At 40.3% G+C, this 24352-nt stretch overlaps 1 protein-coding gene across 2 annotated transcripts in view; it reads left to right on the forward strand.

Moving 5' to 3' along the window:
• Positions 1 to 24352, forward strand: part of grik2 (glutamate receptor, ionotropic, kainate 2) — a 269503-nt gene that overhangs the window by 217486 nt on the left and 27665 nt on the right. The window contains exons 15-16 of one of the 2 annotated variants that reach the window (XM_060922148.1): positions 4659 to 4685; positions 20016 to 20241. In XM_060922148.1, coding sequence (XP_060778131.1) covers positions 4659 to 4685; positions 20016 to 20241 — 253 coding nt within the window. The remainder of the gene's footprint in view (positions 1 to 4658; positions 4686 to 20015; positions 20242 to 24352) is intronic. The other variant, XM_060922149.1, reaches the window with a different exon arrangement.

The following is a 24352-nucleotide window of genomic DNA, read 5'->3' on the forward strand; positions in this document are numbered from 1 at the left end:
GTAAAGGCTTCCAAAAATACATTCCTTTTTCATATCCAATTCCAGTCTTTACCATTTGTTACACAGATCCAAAACATTTTCTCTGACATATGATACCACCCCTATTCATTCATTCATGCTTGTATTGGTTTAAAACCATCCATCCATTATCTCTAGATGCTTATCCTGTGATGGGCCACGGGCAAGCTGGGGCCTATCCCAGCTGACTATGGGCGAGAGGCGGGGTACACCCTGGACAAGTTGCCAAATCATCACAGACACACCGAGACAAACAACCATTCACACTCACATTCACACCAGTGATCAATTTAGAGCCACTAATTAGCCTAACCTGCATGTCTTTGGACTGTGGGGGAAACCAGAGCCCCCAGAGGAAACCCACACGGACATGGACCCAGTCGGCCACTGGGCTTGAACCCACCCAGAACCTTTTTGCTGTGAGGCAACAGTGCTAACCACTACACCACCATGCCGCCCAGTTTGAAACCAATCCTGGTTATTGGATCAGTGCCATGTCGAGTAATTAATGGCAATTCGGAACTCCTCCATGCAACTGTGAGATAATAAATATAAGGACATAAACATGTTACATCCTGTAGTGGACACGATATCTCATAATGCCTGGAATATTATCATGTTATATAAACATAAAATATCTGTTCATAATAACACTGCAGGTAATAACCTTGTAATGTGTTATGGTAGCACGAATGGACACAGAACTACACTACCCATTATCCTCAAAGCATGTAACTAATCACTCACACCTGATTCATCTTGATTAGCACCACTATTTAAGTTCCAGCTTTTCAGGCACTGTCCACACGGCAATGGATTCAGGTGAATCTGATAAAACTGTTTATTGTTTCGGCCTGGCATCCACACGGCACCGGCATTTTGGGTGCCCCAAAACGAAATCTTTTGAGAACGGGTTCCAGAGTGGAAAAATCTGGCAACTGCGCCGTTGCGAAGTCATCTGGATGAGTAGAACGGATTTGTTTACGATGACGTCACAACCACATGACTGTCAGTGCTTCATGCCGGATAGAAGTGTAACGAACTCGATGCGAGTCGTCAACAAATCCTATAACTTGGTTCATGAAACGCGCTTACAAAATATTTTCACTGTGAATATTTATTGTGTAATGGTGCAAAGTGAGAGAGAGAGAGAGAGAGAGAGAGAATAGCCCTTAGGGCAGAGTCTTTAGTCCAAACACTGCGTAAGCAGTGTAACCAAAACCGTGCACCGCCCGTGCGCTTTCCAAAAACAAAAACAATCCCGCCAGCAAAAATAGGGAAAAAAAAGGAGCGAGCTCACCTCTTCAGATGTTGGTTTAAGTCCGACAATACATTCCTCAAAAAGGGCGTAGAAGAACAAAGTAATCCATCAATGTGTAGCATTCAATTTATTCCGGACCATTAAAGAATTCTGGAGGATATCAGAATGTTGGCGTACCGGCTTCCATCTACCCCCATTCATTCCTCTTTCCGTGTCTTTTGTTTTACACTACTGATTAATAATCAAAACCTTATGTGGCTGATGCTACAGAAGAAGGGGTTTATGCGCATGCGTCTACTTCTATTGTTCTGGTGTCTCTGATGGGACCGTCCTACAGTGCACGTAGAGGTGTGGCATGTGTATTGCATCGTTTTCAGCAAGCGTTGCATTGCCATATGAACCTGATATTTTACTGATCCGTTGCCCATGTGGACGCAATATTTAAAAAAAAAAAAATCTTGTTGCCGTTGTCGTGTGGATGTAGCCTCAGTGTTTCATTGTCAAGCTTTTTGTTGTAGTGTTTGTGTGTTGTTGTGTGTGCCACAGTCTCACTTGCAGTCTGGATGCTGCTGCCTTGTATCCACAGCTCAAGATTATAGTTCTTGTTTTCACATCCTTTTTGGTTGTTGGTTTATACTTCACATAATAAATAATCTGCACTTACATCTGTGACATAATGTACTATAGTCTATACTCTGATATGGCATGACACATTATAACATACAGCTTTGGTTTTGGTTTGTCAATTTACTTTAAGTAGCAATAAAAGTATATTAAATTTAAAACAATTATTTCTAATTAAAAGTGCATATTAAAAATTAAGCCAAGTTAGCATTTAAAACCTGCATTAAAAATCACTTATATTTTTAAGTATGTAATTATCTGGTACTGTATAATGCATGGTTATGTGACTCTTGTAATACAGATATTACACCAGAGGCTGTTATAATGCATTAAAGCAATAGTGTCTACAATGCTGTAATAAAGATAAAATGCCTTATGACATAAAGTATTATAAATATAAATATTTTTGGTCATGCTTATGTTCAGCATGATAAGATACAGGACATACACTGCCCTCCATGGTTATTGGCACCCCTTGTAAAGTTTAGTTAAAAAGGGTTAGGAAAAAAAAAACACCTTTTGGTAGTCACTTCATCTCACACTGAAAAAATGAGAACAATCCAACCTTTAATTGAAATAAATGTATTCAGAGAAAAACAAATCAAGAAATAATTTTCAACAACAACAAATGTGCCACTATTATTGGCACCCCTGGAAAATAGAGTAAACACAATGTAACTGAAGTTTAAATTGTAACCATTCAAATTGTACATTTTTGAGTTGATTAGATTAGATTAGATTAGATTAGATTAGATTAGATTAGATTAGATTAGATTAGATTAGATAAAACTTTATTGATCCCTTTGGGTGGGTTCCCTCAGGGAAATTAAGAATGATTGGCATGTAGGAACTTTCAAGCTGTAATCCATGACTTCATGATTAACTGGGGTACAAATATGAGGTGAGACAGAGGCCAAATTCTTTTATGGCCCTTTTCCACTACCCTTTTTCAGCTCACTTCAGCTCGCTTCAGCTCACTTCAGCCCGACACGGCTCGCGTTTCGACTACCAAAAAACAGCACGACTCAGCTCGCTTCAGCCCTGCTTAGCCCCTAAAACTCGCATGGTTTTGGAGTGGGGCTGAAGCGAGCCAAAGCGAGCCGAGTGAGGCTGGGGGCGTGAGCAGACACTCCCCTGTGCACTGATTGGTGAGGAGGAGTGTCCTCACATGCCCACACATGCCCCGCGAGCACGCTGGGATCTGTAAACACCGTAAACCCGGAAGAAGAAGAATTACGAATTACGAGAATTTCTGAAGCTTTATGCGCCTCGCCTCATCTATACGCTCTTGCCAGTATCTGTTGGCGTTGTCGGTGACAACAAGCCACAGAACCAAGACCAGCAACACTAACGACTCCATGTCCATGTTTATTGTTTACTATTCGGGTCGTGAGACTACCGCTTAAAAGATCACTGATGTCACTGTTTGCGCTGCTTAACGACATCACGTGACGTCCACCCACTTTCGCTAACTCCACCCAATGTGTCCACCCACTTCCAGCCAGCACGGTTCAGCGCGGTTGTAGTCGAAATGCAACTCCAACAGCCCCACTCAGCTCGACTCAGCACCGCATGGCTCAGCCCGACTCAGCCGCGTTTGTAGTGGAAAAGCGGCATTAGTCATCAACATGGGAAAGATAAGAGAACACACAAGCCAAATGAAGGAGAAGTGTGTTGACCTTCATAAGTCAGGGAATGGTTCTAAAAAAATACTTACCTGAAAATGTCCATTAGGGCAATTAAAAAAAAAAGTGGATAACAAATGGAACTGTTACAAACTAGCCTGGAAGAGGACCCAAGCTTATTTTGCCTCTTTGTACAGTGCGGAGGATGGCAAAAGAGGTGTTTAAAAAAAAACCCACAAGGATCACTTTTGGTGAATTCCAAGGAAAAGTAAAATCTTGGGGTTTCCAAAGTCTCCAAACCCACCATCAGACACCACCTCCATGCCAACAGATTATTTGGAAAGTATGCCAGAAAAAAAAGCCTTTTCTGTCAGTAAACCACAATTGTAAGCTCCTGAAGTTTGCAAAATGCTACTATAACTTTGACTGGAACTGTGTTTGATGGTCTGATGTAACAAAAATGGAGCTTTTTGGTAATAAACACTGAAGGTGGGTTTGGCATAAAAAGAATGGTGGCTATAATGAAAAGAACCCGATCCCAACTGTAAAATATGGTGGAAGTTCTGTGATATTTTGGGGCTGCTTTTCCTCCAAAGGCCTTGGGAACCTTGTTAGGGTACATGGCATCATGGACTCCATGAAATACCAGGACATTTTAATCAAAACCTGCCTGCCTCTGCCAGGAAACTAAAACTGGGTCATCATTGGATCTTCCAGCAGAACAGTGATCCGAAACATACATCCAAATCAACATAAAAATGGACCCAAAGAATCACATTTCTGCCATGACCATCTCAGTCCCCTGACCTGAACCCCACTGAAAACCTGTGGGGTGAGCTGAGGAGGAGAGTGCACAAGAGAGGGCCAAGAACCCTTGATGATCTGGAGAGACTGTGAAAAGAGGAATGGTCTCAGATGTCCTGTTTTGTATCTCCAACCTTATAAAATATTATAGGAGAAGAGACAGTGCTGTTTTACTGGCAAAGGGAGGTTCTACAAAGTATTAAATGCAGGAGCACCAATAAAGTGGCATGTGTTTTTGTTCACAATAATTATTTTTTGATGAGGGATTTGTTTTTCTCTGAATAAATTTATTTCAATTAAAGGTTTATTTTTCTTTTTTTTTTCAGTATGAGATGAGGCTACTTCACCAAAAGGTAGATTTTTTTCTAACCCTTTTTACTAATCTTTACAAGGGGTGCCAATAATCATGGAAGGCAGTGCATATGCCTCATAACATTAAAATGTATTTATAATTTATTATGAATTAAGGAAGGAAGGAAGACGCTATCCAGTAAGTACAATCAGCTGGCAAAACAGGCAGTGTGTTGAATCTGGTGTCCTTCAGTCTTTCTGCTATGTGCAGCAGTACACTCTCGCTTATGTTCACATCTTTTACTGCTGCCTGGGAGCTGCACCTCCTCTTATACTCCTCCTGGAGGGAGAAATCCCTCCTCCTCTTGCTCTACTCCTCCTGCTGCTGTCAACACTTCTCTAATTTGTTGCAGAAGATTTCACACAATCAGATAAAACCTCTTTGCGCTTTCTCACACACATAGCACTCCCCACGCACGCGTACACACGCGCACACACACACGCACGCACGCCTTCTCTTTCACACTCACTCATGCGGATGCATCTGTGTATTTTCCACATTCACATATTTTCTCGTAGTGTTCTCCTTATCAGGCTTCAGTGCACCTTATTTTGCCGTGGCCCATGAGGTGGATCCCTGTAGGACTGTTAGTGCTCAGGACTGAGTTTATAAGCTGTGATAGAGAGTGGAGCTGAATCACTGCCACTGATGCAATCTGGCCAGCAGGCATGGAGAGCAGCTACAGCCACAGGGGAGGGATAGGGTCTGAGAATAGAGTGTGCTCTGTGAGTCAGCATCTATATAACTAATATGACAAATACACCAAAAGCAGAAAAGTGTGCAAGAAATCACAGGTTAAGAGACAGCATTATGTGGGAACGTCATATATTCATTTGATAAGAATATATTGTGACTACATGAATATTCAGTCTGGCTATTTATACCAGTTTTCTGTGTTCCTTTGCTATATTTTATCAATAAATGCTATTACCAAAATAGTGCTCTGACATATTGTGACAGGCTCTGTATTACAGACTTAACCATCTTAACCATTATTCCATCCCGTTGTTTTTTTTCTGTGATGCTTTCTCACCTTATCTCATCTCTGACTAATAAGAAGACAGGTCAATAAGGCCACACATCTCCCTCATGCGGTCCTTTCATTTTGTCTACATCCACCATGAGCCAGACTGCTCAGCTAAAGGTCAACACCTAGACTAACCTAGTTACTGTCTGAAACATTGCATGTACAGCTAAAGCAACAACTATTCAGTCACACGCATATGAACACACACTGCTTCAAGGTCTGAATTTTATTATTTGTCTAGGACAAACACTTGGCCCATTTAATTTCATGTTTTTGAATCCCATATTTGAATTCAGCAATTATTCTCCTTTCACATGTTGCTGCCTCTATTTAACAGCACTACCTAATTATCATATAATTAGTCAAAATTACAAAAGCAAGCATGTTGCAATGAAGCCACTGGAAAATGTGGAGGCTTTTGTAATCTAATCTTCTCATCCAATGACAAATAGTTTGTTGATAATATCTTAGCACCACTATTTAGGAAATGTACATGGGTAAATGTAGTTCAGTCGATTGTGTTACACTTTATTTCCTTCCTTCTTTTCCTTTTGATTGTGTCCCATATATATATATATATATATATATATATATATATATATATATATATATATATACACATACATTATCCATAACCGCTTATGCTGTGCAAGGTCACAGGCAAGCTGGAGCCTATCCCAGCTGACTACAGGCGAAAGGCGGGGTACACCCTGGACAAGTCGCCAGGTCATCACAGGGCTGACACATATGCCGCTTTTCCACTACAAACGCGGCTGAGTCGGGCTGAGCCGTGCCGTGCTGAGTTGGGCTGAGCGGGGCTGTTGGAGTTGCATTTCGACTACAACCGCGCTGAACCGTGCTGGCTGGAAGTGGGTGGACACATTGGGTGGAGTTAGCGAAAGTGGGTGGACGTCAGGTGATGTCGTTAAGCAGCGCAAACAGTGACATCAGTGAGCTTTTAAGCGGCAGTCTCACGACCCGAATAGTAAACAATAAACATGGAGGACATGGAGTCGTTAGTGTTGCTGGTCTTGGTGCTGTGGCTTGTTGTCACCGACAACGCGGACAGATACTGGCAAGAGCGTATAGATGAGGCGAGGCGCATAAGGCTTCAGAAATTCTCGTAATTCGTAATTCTCCTTCTTCCGGGTTTACGGTGTTTACAGATCCCAGCGCGCTCGCGGGGCGTGTGTGGGCATGTGAGGACACTCCTCCTCACCAATCAGTGCACAGGGGAGTGTCTGCTCACACCCCCAGCCTCACTCGGCACGGTTTGGCTCGCTTCAGCCCTACCCCAAAACGGTGCGAGTTTTAGGGGCTAAGCAGGGCTGAAGCGAGCTGAGTCGTTCTGGTTTTTGGTAGTCGAAACGCGAGCCGTGTCGGGCTGAAGTGAGCTGAAGCGAGCTGAAAAAGGGTAGTGGAAAAGGGCCAATAGAGACAAACAACCATTCACACTCACATTCACACCTATGGTCAATTTAGAGCCACCAATTAACCTAACCTGCATGTCATTGGACTGTGGAGGAAACCCACGCAGACATGGGGAGAACATGCAAACTCTATACAGAAAGGCCCCGTCGGCCACTGGGCTCGAACCCAGAAACTTCTTGCTGTGAGGCGACAGTGCTAACCACTACACCACCATGCTGCCCCCCCACAAAAAAAAAAAACTCCAACCAAAGTTCCATTAAAGACAAACTCCATAATAGCAGCCAAAAGCTGCTCACATCCTCATTTCACACTGCAAACACAACACACTCATTTGTCAAGTAAGCCCAATAGAAAATCTCTCTGTGCAATTGTCTCTCCAACTGACATGCACTTGCACTCAAGTAAACCATTCAGGGTGCAAAAACCATCCATTATGTGGAAACTGAAAGCAACCATTTTACATGCTCTCACATTATCCTAATAGCTGCAATTCAAAACTATTTACATATTATGAAATGGTGGCTAAATCTGGGGTGGGAGGTGGGCTGCTTACAGTTCTCAGAATACCCAAAATCAAGGACAGATGTTCATTTTCGTTGCTTAAATGACAAAAGTCTAGAGTTGTATTTGACAAAACAAACAAAAACCTAGATAGATAGAGTTAAATTCTTAGACATGTATAATACATTGATACTGTAACTCCTCATGCTATGATGAACAGATTCAATCATGAATTGGCTCATTTATGCCATTTAATTTCCAGCCCTCAATGCATTATGCTGCTTTCAAGTGTCTCAACCACCTGTTGAGACACAGGAGAGCCTGTGTAGTTAAACTGAGAGGCCCTAATGGCTTATTGTTGATTAAAGGTTATAACTGCATGTTGTCCTTTAGTGTCCCCATTCATCACTGCCACTACCATTAGCATTACAATGCCAAAACATTGGATTTACAAGAGGAACTGTCCTCAAAGCACCAAGTAATAGCAGCACCCCAGTCCCTCTAATTACCTCACTGAACACATGTAGATCAAAGTGTCAGAGACAAATAATGGCATATTGTGGTTTTACAGGTCTCACAATGAAGGCTTGGGACCTAATTACAGACTTTCTAATACTATCACAAAACAGTATAATAATATTTTTGTCTTCAAATTAAATATAGAGCAAAATGACAGTGAAAAAAAAAACAGAAGTTATATTCTGGGGCGGCACGGTGGTGTAGTGGTTATCGCTGTCGCCTCACAGCAAGAAGGTCCGGGTTCGAGCCCCGTGGCCGATGAGGGCCTTTCTGTGCGGAGTTTGCATGTTCTCCCCGTGTCCGCGTGGGTTTCCTCCGGGTGCTCCGGTTTCCCCCACAGTCCAAAGACATGCAGGTTAGGTTAACTGGTGACTCTAAATTGACCGTAGGTGTGAATGTGAGTGTGAATGGTTGTCTATGTGTCAGCCCTGTGATGACCTGGCGACTTGTCCAGGGTGTACCCCGCCTTTCGCCCATAGTCAACTGGGATAGGCTCCAGCTTGCCTGTGACCCTGTAGAACAGGATAAAGCGGCTAGAGATAATGAGATGAGAATGAAGTTATATTCTGCTAAAATTGCCTTTATAGAATGAAGGGTTCTATTTTCCTAATCATTGCAAGCACAACTAACTACAAGTACATGGATTGTCATGTAGTATAAATAACTGAGGTTTGGGGTTTTGGTATTTAATTAATTCACAAAAGTGTGAATATTTAATTATTTGAATGTAAATAATTAATGTGTCTGGGGGATCTATGTAGCCTTTCTATTATAAAGTAGTATGACAAACTTACTTCCATTCCACCCATGTAAAGTGTCAGGGATTGTAGATGGAGGCAAATGTAGATAATTTATTATGTGAAGTACAAACAAAACAACTAAAACTGTGAAAACAAGCACCATAAACATGAACTGTGCATATAAGGCAAAAAACATAGACTATTAGCCATACTGTGGCTGGCACCCACGCATACACACAACAATTGCAAAAGAAGCTTAACAATGAGCCACTGCAAGACTGGAACTTAAATAGTGGTGCTGAACAAGGCACAAGGAGACACAGATGAAAGTGATTAGTGAAGCATGTGATGTGCTAGGACTGATGGGTAATGTAGTTCTGCACCCATTGGCATTACCATGACATAAAGTGTGTCAGGCCAAGTTTACATTAGACCGTATCTGTCTCGTTTTCTTCGCAGATGCACTGTCCGTTTACATTAAACCGCCTGGAAACGCCGGGAAACGGGAATCCGCCAGGGTCCACGTATTCAATCCAGATCGTGTCAGCTCCGGTGCTGTGTAAACATTCAGATACGCGGATACGCTGTTCTGAGCTCTAGCTGGCGTCTCATTGGACAACGTCACTGTGACATCCACCTTCCTGATTCGCTGGCGTTGGTCATGTGACGCGACTGCTGAAAAATGGCGCGGACTTCCGCCTTGTATCACCTTTCATTAAAGAGTATAAAAGTATGAAAATACTGATGCAAATACTGCCCATTGTGTAGTTATGATTGTCTTTAGGCTTGCCATCCTTCCACTTGCAAGTGGTAAGTGATATGCACTGGGATCACACACACAGCGGCTCAGTCCCGAATCACAGCTTGTGCACTTCACTCGCGTGCTCTGTGAGCTGCGCAAGGCCGGAGTGCGCACCCTCCAGAGGGCACTCGCTGTTCAGGGCGGAGTGATTTGGAGCGCAGGATGCCTGCGGAGCCGAGCGTATCCATGTATTGGTGTTGCTGTGTGCACGCAAATCGTGTATTGGTGTTGCTGTGTGCACACTAATCGTTTTAAAAACGTTAATCTGATGATCCGCTGATACGGTCTAATGTAAACATGGGCTCAATCATAATCTATGGTGTCATTTATAATGTACAGGTTATCAACTGGTATATGACAGCCAGCCATTATGTTTAGTGTGCATTTACATTTATGGTGACTTACAGAAGTGCTTTGAAGTCTTTATCAATCAATACATCCTGATACTGATTTTTTTTTAAAGACCAAAAGTGCTAACTAAGTATTTTAAGTCTTTTAATGTTGCTGAAATGCACCACTTACACAGCTGCTGCTAAATAAACAGTATTTTTCTGTGGTGTAATTTTAATTAGGCTATTTTATTCATTGTACACATACAGAGCCATAGCGGCTCAGCTGAACTCTACATGTGTTAAGTACTACATAAATTAGACAAAAATAATATATGATTAAACAGTATATTGCAATTAAAGATTACAATTAAATATGGGACCACACACCAGGCAATAGACTGGTAGCCCATTCAGGGAGGATTGCCACATCTCAGGAGACTTTCTAGCCCAAATGCATCTCAGAAACTACACAAGAAGACTTGAAACTAGCTTGTTTTTTTTCTTAGTCTTTTTATGGGAAACATGTTCACCATTGTGCACACGCATTTCTGATCTGCAGTATCTACTAAAAAAAATAAAATTACCTTTTATGGCAGTGCGATTGCTAGTTCTACTCACAGTCAGGTCATGCCAAAGATCATTATAAAAATTGTACAGTAGCTACTGCCATCTGGTGAGGCACACTGCAATACAGATGCTAGTATGGAGTCAAAATCTTACAGTTACCAGAGGACTGGCCCCTCACTGTAACCCTAGCTATGTAATAGGCAAGAGGCAGAGGGTTTTGGAAATGGAGATCAGCAGCAGTGTTGCCAGATTAGGCGGATTTAAACATATTTTGGGCTGGAAAACGTCAGCAGTGTCTGGCAACACTGATCAGCAGTACCCTCCATGCCTGCCTTAAGGGCCTGGATAGTACTAGGATAGGAGACTGCCTGGGAAGATCAGGTCCTGACACAGGAGGGACTTTGACTTTTATGTCAATTACCAACCCCCAAATCCCTCTTCCCTCCCCCAGTCTTTGCAATAGATGACCAGCTCTCAGCTTTTGCAACCGTGTGGTCAAAATGTGCTACATCATGAGCATCCGCCACAATGGTGGATGTACAAAGCAACTAGGATGGCAGCAGCTGAAAGCGAGTCTGTAAACAATACCGAATTTTCTCAGTATTACCACAATTTGAATGGTTGAGTGAAGATTCGATACAAAGAGAAGATAAATATTTGTGTTTTTGACCCATATTATTTAAAAAAGTCATACTTTTCTGAAGACAAGATGCTTCTACCGACCATCGAGTACCCAGATATTGCGTTCTATCTGGTTTGGCTGCCGAAGAATCAAGTCTGACCTTGGACGAAACATAACCCGTTTTCTGAGTGGGTGCCCAGTCTGGATTGTTTCTATTGTATAATTTTGCTGGCGCTCCTAGAAGCAAAATGGTAATGCATGTGTTAAAATTATAACAATGACAGAGTGAACCACGACAAGAGAGTGCTCATTTTATAGCAAAGTTTTAGAAACACGAAATAAAATTCTTCCATCATATTATTCAGAAAGCTTTTGAATCTCACCTGAGATAAAATGATTACTGCAAACACTAGCTGTTTTGGTTTTAGCCTCTGTTAGATAAACCCTGCCAATGTTGTTCAGCCATGCTTGTCTCCTCTCCGTACTAAGCCTCAGAGTTTCCTCGCCCTCTTTCTGAATCACGGACAGAATTCTAAAAAATCAGAACATGACACGGTCATGAGTACTGTTGTGACCACAACCATATATAGCACAAAGATATGGCATAGCTAAAAAAAAACGCTTAAAGCAGTGGAAAAACAAAGAGAGTTGCGCATGCGTGACTATGCTTTGTATGGAATGTCGCTTGACCCCGCATTTGTATCTCCACCAACATGGCCGACATCCGGGTTTCTATTTTGCTTTGACGTCACTTGCAAGTCAAGGACATATGTTACAACAGAAAATGAGCTGTACATTGTAGATACACTGTCTGTACATACATTTTCCATTTGCTTACCGTAGCACATCTCATCTCATTATCTCTAGCCGCTTTATCCTGTTCTACAGGGTCGCAGGCAAGCTGGAGCCTATCCCAGCTGACTACGGGCGAAAGGCGGGGTACACCCTGGACAAGTCGCCAGGTCATCACAGGGCTGACACATAGACACAGACAACCATTCACACTCACATTCACACCTACGGTCAATTTAGAGTCACCAGTTAACCTAACCTGCATGTCTTTGGACTGTGGGGGAAACCGGAGCATCCGGAGGAAACCCACACAGACACGGGGAGAACATGCAAACTCCACACAGAAAGGCCCTCGCCGGCCACGGGGCTCGAACCCGGACCTTCTTGCTGTGAGGTGACAGCGCTAACCACTACACCACCATGCCGCCACTGTAGCACATCTCATCTCATCTCATTATCTCTAGCCGCTTTATCCTTCTACAGGGTCGCAGGCAAGCTGGAGCCTATCCCAGCTGACTATGGGCGAAAGGCGGGGTACACCCTGGACAAGTCGCCAGGTCATCACAGGGCTGACACATAGACACAGACAACCATTCACACTCACACTCACACCTACGGTCAATTTAGAGTCACCAGTTAACCTAACCTGCATGTCTTTGGACTGTGGGGGGAAACCGGAGCACCCGGAGGAAACCCACGCGGACACGGGGAGAACATGCAAACTCCACACAGAAAGGCCCTCGCCGGCCCCGGGGCTCGAACCCAGGACCTTCTTGCTGTGAGGCGACAGCGCTAACCACTACACCACCGTGCCGCCCCACTGTAGCACATGTTTACAAAAATTGATTAGATTTAATTCCAATTATTTGCTTTGAAACAAGAGATTGGTGACCACAGATTATTTTTAAACCAGTCTAAAAAAAAACAACCTCCACCCAAAGCCTTGTTGTTTCTACCTGCAATATTGTTCCAAAATGGATCCAGTTTGAAAAACAAACAAACAAACAAACAAACAAACAAAAACCCAAGACCTTGCCCAATCTGCCTTCAGGATGTATTCTTGAACCTGATTAATCCAGATCAGCCTTCAATTCCAGGAATGACACAGACTTCATTTCCTGTCATCTCTAGCTTGTGCTTGATATTGGTCTCACTGGAATGTGGTAGACATCATTGTTTCCTGCATGATACATCTCTGATTGTGGTGCATATCAAATTAATCAAAGCCTCAGATCTGATACGGAAGTATGTGCAGTGCCAATCTGTGGCCACTTGAACATGATCAAAAGATTAGAGAAATCACTTATAATCAGACCTCACACTCGGCACTCAGATGAAATAAGTCTGCGTCAAAAATAAAAATTGAACTGTGCTAGAGAGAGAACGCTGAGCAGAAATATAATGAAAAAAGATGAAGTTGATTATTTGATAAGTGAAGAGACAGAGTGTTTATCATCTCATGTCTTGGGGATTCTTGAAGTTTCTCTTGCCCTATGTGTGGTTAGAGATCTTCAGGTCATTCTATAGCAAACAGAAATACAATTTATATGAAATCATCTTCAAACATTCAAAGCAAAATTTGCTGCATCAAACAAAATACTGAATTAATAGGTTTATTGTTTTGTTCCCTAAATTCACAAGCAATACAATATTAGAAACTGGAGGTAAAAATTAATAACTTATTTACTTTGCATTTTTATATGACAAGAACATGATCTTATTCATTCAGAGAACAGAATAATAGACACATTAATATGTAACTGGAAAAATCCTAATGGAAGTGGTCTCTTAAGTATTAAAATTAAGTAAATCACATGTTAGGGCCTCCATAGAGCACCAAATCGCAACGCAATTTAATATCTATGGGAGATTTTGGAGTGATGTGCTAGACTGTACTCAACACCACCATCATCAAAACACCAGGTGAGGCAATATCATTCAGAAGAATGGGGCTCATCTCTCCAGTACAGTTTTAAAGACTTGTAGAACCTATGCTAAGACACATGGAAGCTGTTTGAGTGGCTCATGCTGGCCAAGCGCTTCAAAAACATTGTTCTTTTATTTTTTGACCCATCTCTCTTTTTTAATTTAATGAACCATACCACCATGAATCACTTTGGAGAGAGAACTGAGGTAGAAATTCCACCACTGTCAACATGGTCTGTGAATTCTGTCTCAAACTGTATATAATTGGTTGTAATTAGAGATGTACATAGAACTTTTTTTTAATCTCACTTTGATTATTTCTGCAGTTATCATTTCACTTTTATTATTATTTGCAGTTGTTATTTTTTTTTGTACACGCCAGAAATATTTTTAAGCAAATTTAGTCAGTTCTATGTCCCAGAATATAAATAAATTAGGAGCCTAATTTAAACCACTATGACCCTATCTAGGCAGGTACTAAGGTTGAATAGAGAAATGATGCAAACACACTGCATGATACCTGCAAAAAAGTAAAAACCTGTTGCTCACATGACCTTTTTGAGTCCTGTGGGTTCCCAGTCCCAGTGAAGGAAAAAAAAAAACTATAGTGGACCTTGTAGTCATATTTGTATTCATATCTCAACACATCTGTTCATTCCAAATCATTTGTTCATATTTATTTACTTCCTTAGTGTGTTTCAATAGGGAGTCAAATGCCTAGCACATTCCTCCAAAGAGATATGTGGAGCTCAATGAATGACCGAACATGCAGAGAGGAGATGCTAACCTGCCTATTCTTTATACATAAGTTTATATGTACAGTATAAAGAAATGATACATGTGATTGACTCCCAATTAAAAAGTGAATGCCTTTCTATTGCCCTTTGGGAGCAATAAAATTACTCTCTTCAAACGATTTAGATTGTGGTTATTTCTTTTTTTAATTTGGCTTGAAGCTAGTGTTACATGCTAACTCTTCATTTATGCAAATTACACTGAATTGATATTATAATTTAAGCCTGCTGTTATGTTCTAGGTCAAAATGACCTAATCTGCATATGATATGAACAAAAAAGTAAAATGTCTGACAGTATGGGGGAAAGTCAGGTCAGGGTTTTGAATAGAAACAATGCAATTTGAATAGAATGTTCCAGCTTTTGTGTTTGTGGGTTTGTTTGAGGAAGAAATAGACACAATGATGACACAATTATCACACAGACTCACATTCTAACTGTGCTACAAGAGTATCAGATCAAATCAGAAACACTTTTTGTTTTAAAACAGGTCAATTTGGGGTGGTACGGTGGTGTAGTGGTTAGTGCTGTCGCCTCACAGCAAGAAGGTCCGGGTTCGAGCCCCGTGGCCGGCGAGGGCCTTTCTGTGCGGAGTTTGCATATTCTCCCCGTGTCCGCGTGGGTTTCCTCCTGGTACTCTGGTTTCCCCCACAGTCCAAAGACATGCAGGTTAGCTTAACTGGTGACTCTAAATTGACCGTAGGTGTGAATGGTTGCCTGTGTCTATGTGTCAGCCCTGTGATGACCTGGCGACTTGTCCAGGGTGTACCCTGCCTTTCGCCCGTAGTCAGCTGGGATAGGCTCCAGCTTGCCTGCGACCCTGTAGAACAGGATAAAGTGGCTAGAGATAATGAGATGAGATGAACAGATCAATTCTGACCAACAACACATCAGGAGGGTTAGCTCACCAGCAGAAAGAAACTGTATTTTAAGACATCAATCAAGCTTAACGTGATCCTCATCAGAATCACAGAAGCAACAAAAGAACGAAAATGTAAATGAAAGAACAAAAATTAGTTTCTCTTAAACTAAACCATTTATCAACATTGAAAAGTAAACACTTTTTAGTAATGGTATATGATTAAAAGTTAAACAGCTCCCACACTGCATTTTAAATCCTTAGCCTTTGGTGATAATGTTTAACTTTTCTTCTGTTGGGTGCTATTTTGAGACAAAGTGTGATTGCTTTAAGTGCAGACAAATCTAACTATTGGCCAAATTGTGCAAGATTGGTGTTGGGAGGTAAATTTCTCTCTTTTACACACTTTCTCTCTCTCCACCTCAGTCTGGTGGTTCTGCCTTATCAGCACTCTATATTCTGCATGCTCAATCGGCTGATTTGTCAAGGGTGACTCCAAAAGATTCTGATAGGCACTGGGAAAAATCACCCAGTTGATCTAAAATATCGACCCACCACAAGAAGTCATTACACACAATAATGGCAGGAGAGACCTTGAAGATGTGACTTAATTAGCTTTCAAATGCCTTCAGTATAGTTTCTGAAGGAGAATAAAACTGTTGTGTTTTAAACAGCAGTTTATTTTGCTGAACGATAACATTAACTGGCATATTAGGAAATCTTTTACAGAATATATTTATGCTTTTTATTGACAATCTTTAAGTGCTAGGACATCTTTTTGAATGTCATGAAGTACATGGATTTGGATGCAAATTCAGTACAGGTGTACTGAGTAGATCATGGCAGACAAATAAAAGGTGCAAAAGACGAAATCTGGAACATTAAACAGGAAGCGAGTCAAGTGATCATAATGATGATAGAATAGAAAACTACCCACCCCAAAACAAACAAACAAACAAACAAACAAAAACAAACAAATAAACAAACAAACAAACCCACTAGAATAACATCACAATAAACATTGAAGAAGGCTTAATAACTTCACTGACTGAAGATATGGGCGGCACGGTGGTGTAGTGGTTAGCGCTGTTGCCTCACAGCAAGAAGGTCTGGGTTCGAGCCCCGTGGCTGGCGAGGGCCTTTCTGTGCGGAGTTTGCATGTTCTCCCCGTGTCCGCGTGGGTTTCCTCCGGGTGCTCCGGTTTCCCCCACAGTCCAAAGACATGCAGGTTAGGTTAACTGGTGACTCTAAATTGACCGTAGGTGTGAATGTGAGTGTGAATGGTTGTCTGTGTCTATGTGTCAGCCCTGTGATGACCTGGCGACTTGTCCAGGGTGTACCCCGCCTTTCGCCCGTAGTCAGCTGGGATAGGCTCCAGCTTGCCTGTGACCCTGTAGAACAGGATAAAGCGGCTACAGATAATGAGATGAGATGAGACTGAAGATATGTTTGACCAAGTTATTTAAAGGGGAGTGTGTAATTGTGAACAGGTGAGTGTGATTAGAAGAACCATGATTGAGAGCAGGGATGCACTGGTTGTGATGAGTCATGTGATTTGCAGGTCATTGGCTGGCTGAGGGTTCTGGGAAATGGATTTTGGGTTTTGAAAGGAGTGACTTGACAAAATTTTGTATGATTGCATTACAGAATGTCTTCTCATGCTAATATTGTAATAGTTGTTCTATCACCTAATTTTTTTTCTATTTTTACACCAAATCATAGACATTTAATAATACTGAATATTCTGATATTTACATAATTCTAGATATGAAGACAGAAAATATTTTGTGTAAATTATGACATTTTATTTCTATCAGTTACATATAATTACAGTTATAAGTGATAAATTATTTCTGAGATAGTATTTTTGTTGTGTTACATTAAAAAATAGATTTATTTAAAAAATGACCAACAGAAGTACATGGCATACATTAATAGCAGCGGCTATCTTAATAGGTTAAAAGTCTTCATTTATTTGCTTATTAAATTAACACAACACATGTGGTGTGTCTGTAAAACAATTGAAACAAATAGAAAATGGCAATAATATAAAAAAATTCCAAATAACATTAAAAATAATCACTGTGAAAATGGCATTTAGAGCCCTGGATGAAGGGTCTAGATATTTTCTGTTAAATTGTTTTCTCTTAACAGGTTGTTTTTGGTGACAGGAAATTAGAATATTAGTGCATTTATTCTCATATTTTCTTTTTTTTTAATACATGGGTTTGTGGCATTATCGTATTTCCAGAATGGTTTGATTTGGACCATAATTTGGTCATCTCTGATTCCTTTCTCTTGAAACATATTCCTGTAAAATGTGGAAATTGAAAAACACACTTGCTTTTCTTGAAGTGGGTAGTGTCCTGCTCCTGTTTTTTTTTTTTAAACAGTATTGAGCATCCCTCTTTTTGAAAATGATTTGGAACATATTTTAACACATAGGCTTTGAGTATAGAAATACAGTTGCTGAGGATTTGGCTTCTAACATCTCTTTATTCTTTACATGGGTGCTCAGTTTATGTTAAAATAAGAACACTTTTAATTATGGTGCAATTTTAATGTCATCACATGGCACTGCTCTTTATGATCATGGTATTGTACATTCTCTGTATTTCCATGATCATCAGTGCTATGTAGTGCAGTGTGCACAATTTCGAAAAGAGTAAATACATTTGTAAGAGTGTGGTTAGTTGTTGGTATCCAATCAACTCAACTTTCTGCGTCCCGTTATGGACCATGCGCTGTGCAACACAATGTCATTTTTATAATAACATGCCGTTACATTTCACTTATCAATTTCATATATTTTAGTGGTTGTGTCACAAACACAGATAGATACAGAGGTATGAACAGTTTAATTTAAGGAGAGAAAAAACATCAGGTGCAAACTGCACAATCATCACAGCAATGTTGTAGATTCTGATTTTAAATAAAGCATATAGTGGAAGTATGTTATTTAAATTGATTTATAGGCAGTGTAGTCTTTATTCATGTGCACAAGAGATATAACGAAAGAAAAAGCAGGGCAGATGGAGCTGCAGGTTTATGTAAGTGATTTGCGTCTCTTTTAGCTGGCATGGATTTAAACATTGGTTAAAATAGCAGTGCATCTGTTCTGTGAAATGCACAACTAAAATATGCTTCAGTAATGCTTCTGGTATGAATTAGCCTTAATGATTATTGAGGTAGTGGCACTGTTGCTATGGGATAGACAGCATATAGAAGACCATAACATACAGAAACTGTCTGACATCTGCAGAGTCTGAGTATGGATTCTTTAATGTGCATGATGATCTGTATGTAGTGACTCATCTACTGATTCACATTTCACAACTAAAATGTTTGTTTTTATTTGTTATGGTTAAATGATTCAGCTAGTTGTATTTCTTTAGCAGCTGGTTAAGTAGCTTATTTAATGTGATTTGTGGGGTGACAGAAACAGTGGACATCCATAAGGCTGGGCTGTCAGAAATGAGACAGGACTTTTAAGTCTGCTGTAGGCAGGAAAATATCATTTTAGCATAGTGTTTGTGCTAAGAAGGAGTTAGAGACCAAAGTTGGTTTGAAAATCCCACTGCATTACCAAATTTTGAATGTCACCCCCAACGTTCTACTCATGTCTCGACCTGTGTGTTTATTTCTGTAAAGGAAAGTAACACAAAATATCAACCGAGAACAAAGTAGAAAAATGGCTTACAACCAAATAAATTAGCAACATGCTGGTGTTAAACCAACATATTATGCGTACACTGGGATGGAAATATACCCTTCAGTGTTTGTGTTTTACAAGTCAAATAAAAAGATATAACTTTTAAATATTCATGGAGATAAAATATTGCATAAATTGAATTGTATAGATAATGTTAATGTAGGGTGGCATGGTAGTGCAGTTGTTAGCACTGTCACTTCACAGTAAGAAGGTTCTGAGTTTGAACCTCAAGGCTGACCAGGGATTTCTGTGGAGTTTGAATGTTTTCCTTGTGGTGTGAATAGATGTTTGTATCTGTGTTAGCACTGCGATTGATTGCTGATCAGGGTATATCTTGCCTCTCACCTGAAGTCAGCTGGGATTGGCTCCAGCTTCCCCCATGACCCTGATGGATAAACAGGATGGATATTAATTAATGTAGCCAAACTGCCGTTACCAATGAATATTGCTTATGATGTCCCAGTTAAATATATCAGGTGTCTACAAGTCTGTTGCTGAATTGTGAAGAACACATTCCGCATGCTACAAAGTGTATTCAGTATCATGCCCCGTGAAATCAGTCTACATGTAAATGTTTCCAATAATGGATTTCTCACAGTTTGCTATAGCCTATTGTGAAGATCAGCAGCCCTCTAGGAGCCTTCGTTTCTCATTGTTCCATAATGACCTGTAATTTCCTTAATGATGTACTGAACTCTCCTCTCCAGAAAACAAAGATCTCCACATATGACAAGATGTGGGAGTTCATGAGCAGCCGCAGGCATTCAGTCATGGTGAAGAGTGTGGAGGAGGGCATTCAACGGGTGCTTACCTCCGATTACGCGTTCCTCATGGAGTCCACCACAATCGAGTACGTCACCCAGCGCAACTGCAATCTCACACAGATAGGTGGACTCATCGACTCCAAATCCTATGGTGTTGGTACTCCGATGGGTATGTAACTAATACACAAATGAAAATGTAGCAATGACAATTTTATCATAGCGTTATTAACCTTTGACATTAATTCTGTGATAACAATGCCTCTTTTAATTTGGAACAAAGTCAAACTGTGACATTATTGTGTTCAGTGGTGATTTTAAAGTCTGAGATTATTTGTAGCAGCCTAAATTTAGAAAAACGGGATTGTGTAATGTTGCTTGTGTCATCTTTAATTACATGCTGACAAATGCCATAATAATGGGCTTTTAGACCTTTAAATGGTCTGGATAACGCTTCTTTTTCAAAATTGAAAATAATACAGTTCATTAATCTGACTGATAATGCCATACAGTAATACTACAACATGACAATACTGATTAAAAATCAACTCACACAGGATGTGTTACAATTGCACCATATGAAACTGCACTAATGTGCAGCACTACTGCTTGCTAAATATACATTTTTATATCCAGGAGTAAACCTCATATTTGTCTGAAAGTCTGGTCCTCTTTCCCAAGTGTTGGATCAGATTTTAGTGAATGGTGATAGTATGACTGTCCAATTCAATTTACCTGTGTGGTTTTTGCTCAGAGAATGAGTAGGAGGAAGGTGTGTGTGTGGGGGGGGGGAGAACATGTACAGAAATGGGTATTGCATAAAATAGTAAGGAAATGAAAAGGGTGATTGCAAGACATTTCCATTGCAATATGGAGGAGTGGGATTTGATTACCAGGGTCGGGTGCAGATTGTCTTAATCCTGTTATAGATGCAGCCCTCTGGCTAAATTACTTGCAGAAATGGGGAAAAAGAGTCCCTGCTAAGTACCTGTATCTGGAGAAAAATCAAGCCTTGAGATATTTTTGCACAATGACCACATGTATAATCTTTGCTTATCACATTTCTGTGCTGAGGGAATTAACAGCTTACTATACCACTGTTAGAATCCTTATTACATAGATTGTAACACACATAAATGCTCAAATAACACATGAAACAGCCTGGGTCTCTTTGGTAAACTGTTGCTGTATATAATTTCTCTACTATGGCATTAATTAATGAATAAACAAACCATACAAATGCAATATTTTTGCATTTTTAATTAATGCATTTTAATGCATAATAAATGTCATTGGAAAAATCTATGACTGTCACAACAAGGCGGATTAGGAAGCAGTGCTTGGAAAGCACATAAGGCTCTTTGAAATGAAAAAATTAAAAGTCTTTGGACCACTTCAGCAGGCAGACAACAAACACATCTGGTTGTCTGATCATTGAAAAGGAGCTTGGATTCTTAGCATCAGTGAGAGTTTTCCCACATTGCTTTAGTGTGATATTTTAACCAGGGACATGGATATTTTATGTTGTGTTTTGTGGTCTGAAATCTACTCCACCTCTTACAAATGCTTATGTAGAGAGGCAGTAAATCTACATATGAGCACAGAGAATGTGTTTCTCATTTTTAAAATGTGTCTGGATGGCATTATGAGGAACACACATGGCATTCAGAAAAGAAAGGGTGCTTAGTTATCTTTTCTCGATGTGCCTTTTCCAGGTAGCTCAGCACGAGACATTTAAATTGCTAATTGTACTGTTTTAGTATCTGTTGCCATAGGCAGGCAGTTCTCCTTGTCCTAGGTGCCATTATCATATCTATCATTAACTTTAATAGAGCATGTTTGACAGGCTGTATTAGTAATATAATATTTGATGATGTTGGATGCAGAAAGCTGTCTGGCTGAGCTCCCTATGCTCCAGTGGACAGGTGCAAAAACATGTTTTGAGAAATGTGGACTTCTCACAAAAATACTAAACTGTGATATGATATTGGTTGCTTTTATGAATGAAGTAGCAGTACTTGCTTGGAACCACATGAATAGTACAAATGAGCAGCAATACTTATGACAGCGATAAATGTCAGAGCAGTACATGACACCACAATACGTATCACAGCAGTACTTAACATAACATTACATATCATAGAAATATATATCATAGTGATACTCATCACAGTGAAACTCTTAAAGACGAGTTGGTTGTCCCTGTGTGGAAGCCCTTAAAGGTTATATGTAGAAGCCTACAGCTAAGTGCTGCTTCATCAGAAAGGATTCCATGAAGTTAAGAACCCATAACTATGTAAGCCCCTCATTTCACCAAGTACGATCTGGAAAAATCGCGCGCAACTATGTTTTCCCGTAGTCGCGGGCAAAATCCGTGCGACCTAAACCCATTATTTTCTGTGTACACTCTATGTTCGATGTTATCTCCTTCGACCTTCACGCTCTACCTGTGTCCTATACGCTCTGTAGACACTTTACATACGCTCTACTTGCGTCTATCCACTCGATCTGATGCGATCTTAACACGACCAAGGCTCGTTCTGTTCGACCAATCTGTGACATAGCGTCAATCTCTCAGCGATCTATCCTCGCAAGTGGATACGAACGGAGGTCAACCTACCCAGAAGTAACCCAGGGTTCCCCCGCTAAACCGGGGTTGACAAAACCTGGTTATCTTGTTTGGGGTTAAACGGTACTATGACGCCAGTTATGAAGTTGATTTGTTGAACCTGTGTTAACCTAATCAGGGTTAATGCGCGTTCACGTTAAAGGGGAGGTTATCAGCGCAAATCACCACTGTTCACAATGGCACGGTCGCCGTACTTCACGGAGGAAGAATGCGCTGTCATAATGCAAAGCTACGAGGAGTTCAAAACAACATTAAGAGCAAAATCTAACACAGCGGCTGCCAATAAGGAGCGGCAAGCATGTTGGCAACGAATTGCCGATCGGGTAAATGCGTAAGTACATTCTCCCTTCTACATGTTCCAGAACAGAAGTATAGGATGAGAGAAAGCTTCATGATCAATCACAAGTCACAGAAAATGGTCCTTTGACGTGGCCCCAGTCATATATAGCTTGTTTAATGTCCGAAAAATCCTGAATAAAATTTGGTATGGTAAATTCATGGAGTAGCCTACTTAAGCTGATATGTGCACAGAGTCACATGAATTAGGATGACTGACTGTTCAGTCCCTTTGACTAAGTTGGTGTATGTCCTGTGAACTTTTCAGAGGCAACAGCAGTGCCAAACGCACCTGGCAACAGGTGAAAATGAAATATAAAAACATCATTCATAATGGTGTGTGTGTGTGTGCGTGTGCAAGCAAGCATTCATTTGCCTTTTATTTATTCAAGTTTTATCTGTTTGCCTAATAGTTCAAATTGTTTTGTATATAGTTTATAATGTTGTTGTGTGATATTAATGATAATATTGTGGGAAAACTACTTTGCATGGATGTTCATTTAATTTATTCTATCGTCATTTTGTTTGTTCTATTTTTGTGTATTTTATTTATTTATCTGTTTGTCTAGTTATATCTATTTTTCTAATAATAATATATTTGCATTAATAGTTTGTTTTTTCCTATTCAAATAATCTTGTGTTCTTGTTATAACTTTATCTATTTATCTGACTGTTTAGTTGTATCTATTTTTGTTACAATTTCAATATTTTTAATATAGAAAGTTTGTTTTTTTCTATTAAAATGTTCTTGTGTGATAACTAGTTCTTGTGTTATATTTACTGTAGTTGTATCTATTTTGTATCTCAGATTTAAATATTTTTGTAAAACAAGTGTTTTTCTATAAAAAATTCTTGCGTTCTTGATAACTATGTTCTTGAGTGGGTTCTTTTTTTTTTTTTAACAGAAAAGCCGTTCTGCATGGACATTCATTGAAGCCCTCATTGTTTTTTAATGGTTATTTATGAGCGTTTAGGGGTTACAATAATGTAAGTCCAGGTTGCTTTATATAAAAGGTATGTCCAGAAATATTGATGTCACTGTCTAAGCAGAGGGATCTGGCTTCTTTAGACGCTGTCTTCTTAAAACTGAATAAATATTTAAAAAGAGCCAAATGTGTCACGGAACAGACAGGAGAGGAGATCAAATGCGCTCAAAACCACAGTTTATTAATAATAGGGAGTTGGGAGAATGTGTGTGGGTGACGTCCGGTGGCAGGAGAACTGAGCGGCAGGGATGGCTGGAGGTGACGTCTGAGGTCTCCCATCTAAGGACTGACCAGGCCCAACTCTGCTTAGCTTTTGAGATCCGACGGGATCT

Source organism: Neoarius graeffei, chromosome 5 (assembly GCF_027579695.1).
Source record: "Neoarius graeffei isolate fNeoGra1 chromosome 5, fNeoGra1.pri, whole genome shotgun sequence".
In the NCBI taxonomy this organism is placed as follows: Eukaryota; Metazoa; Chordata; class Actinopteri; order Siluriformes; family Ariidae; genus Neoarius; species Neoarius graeffei.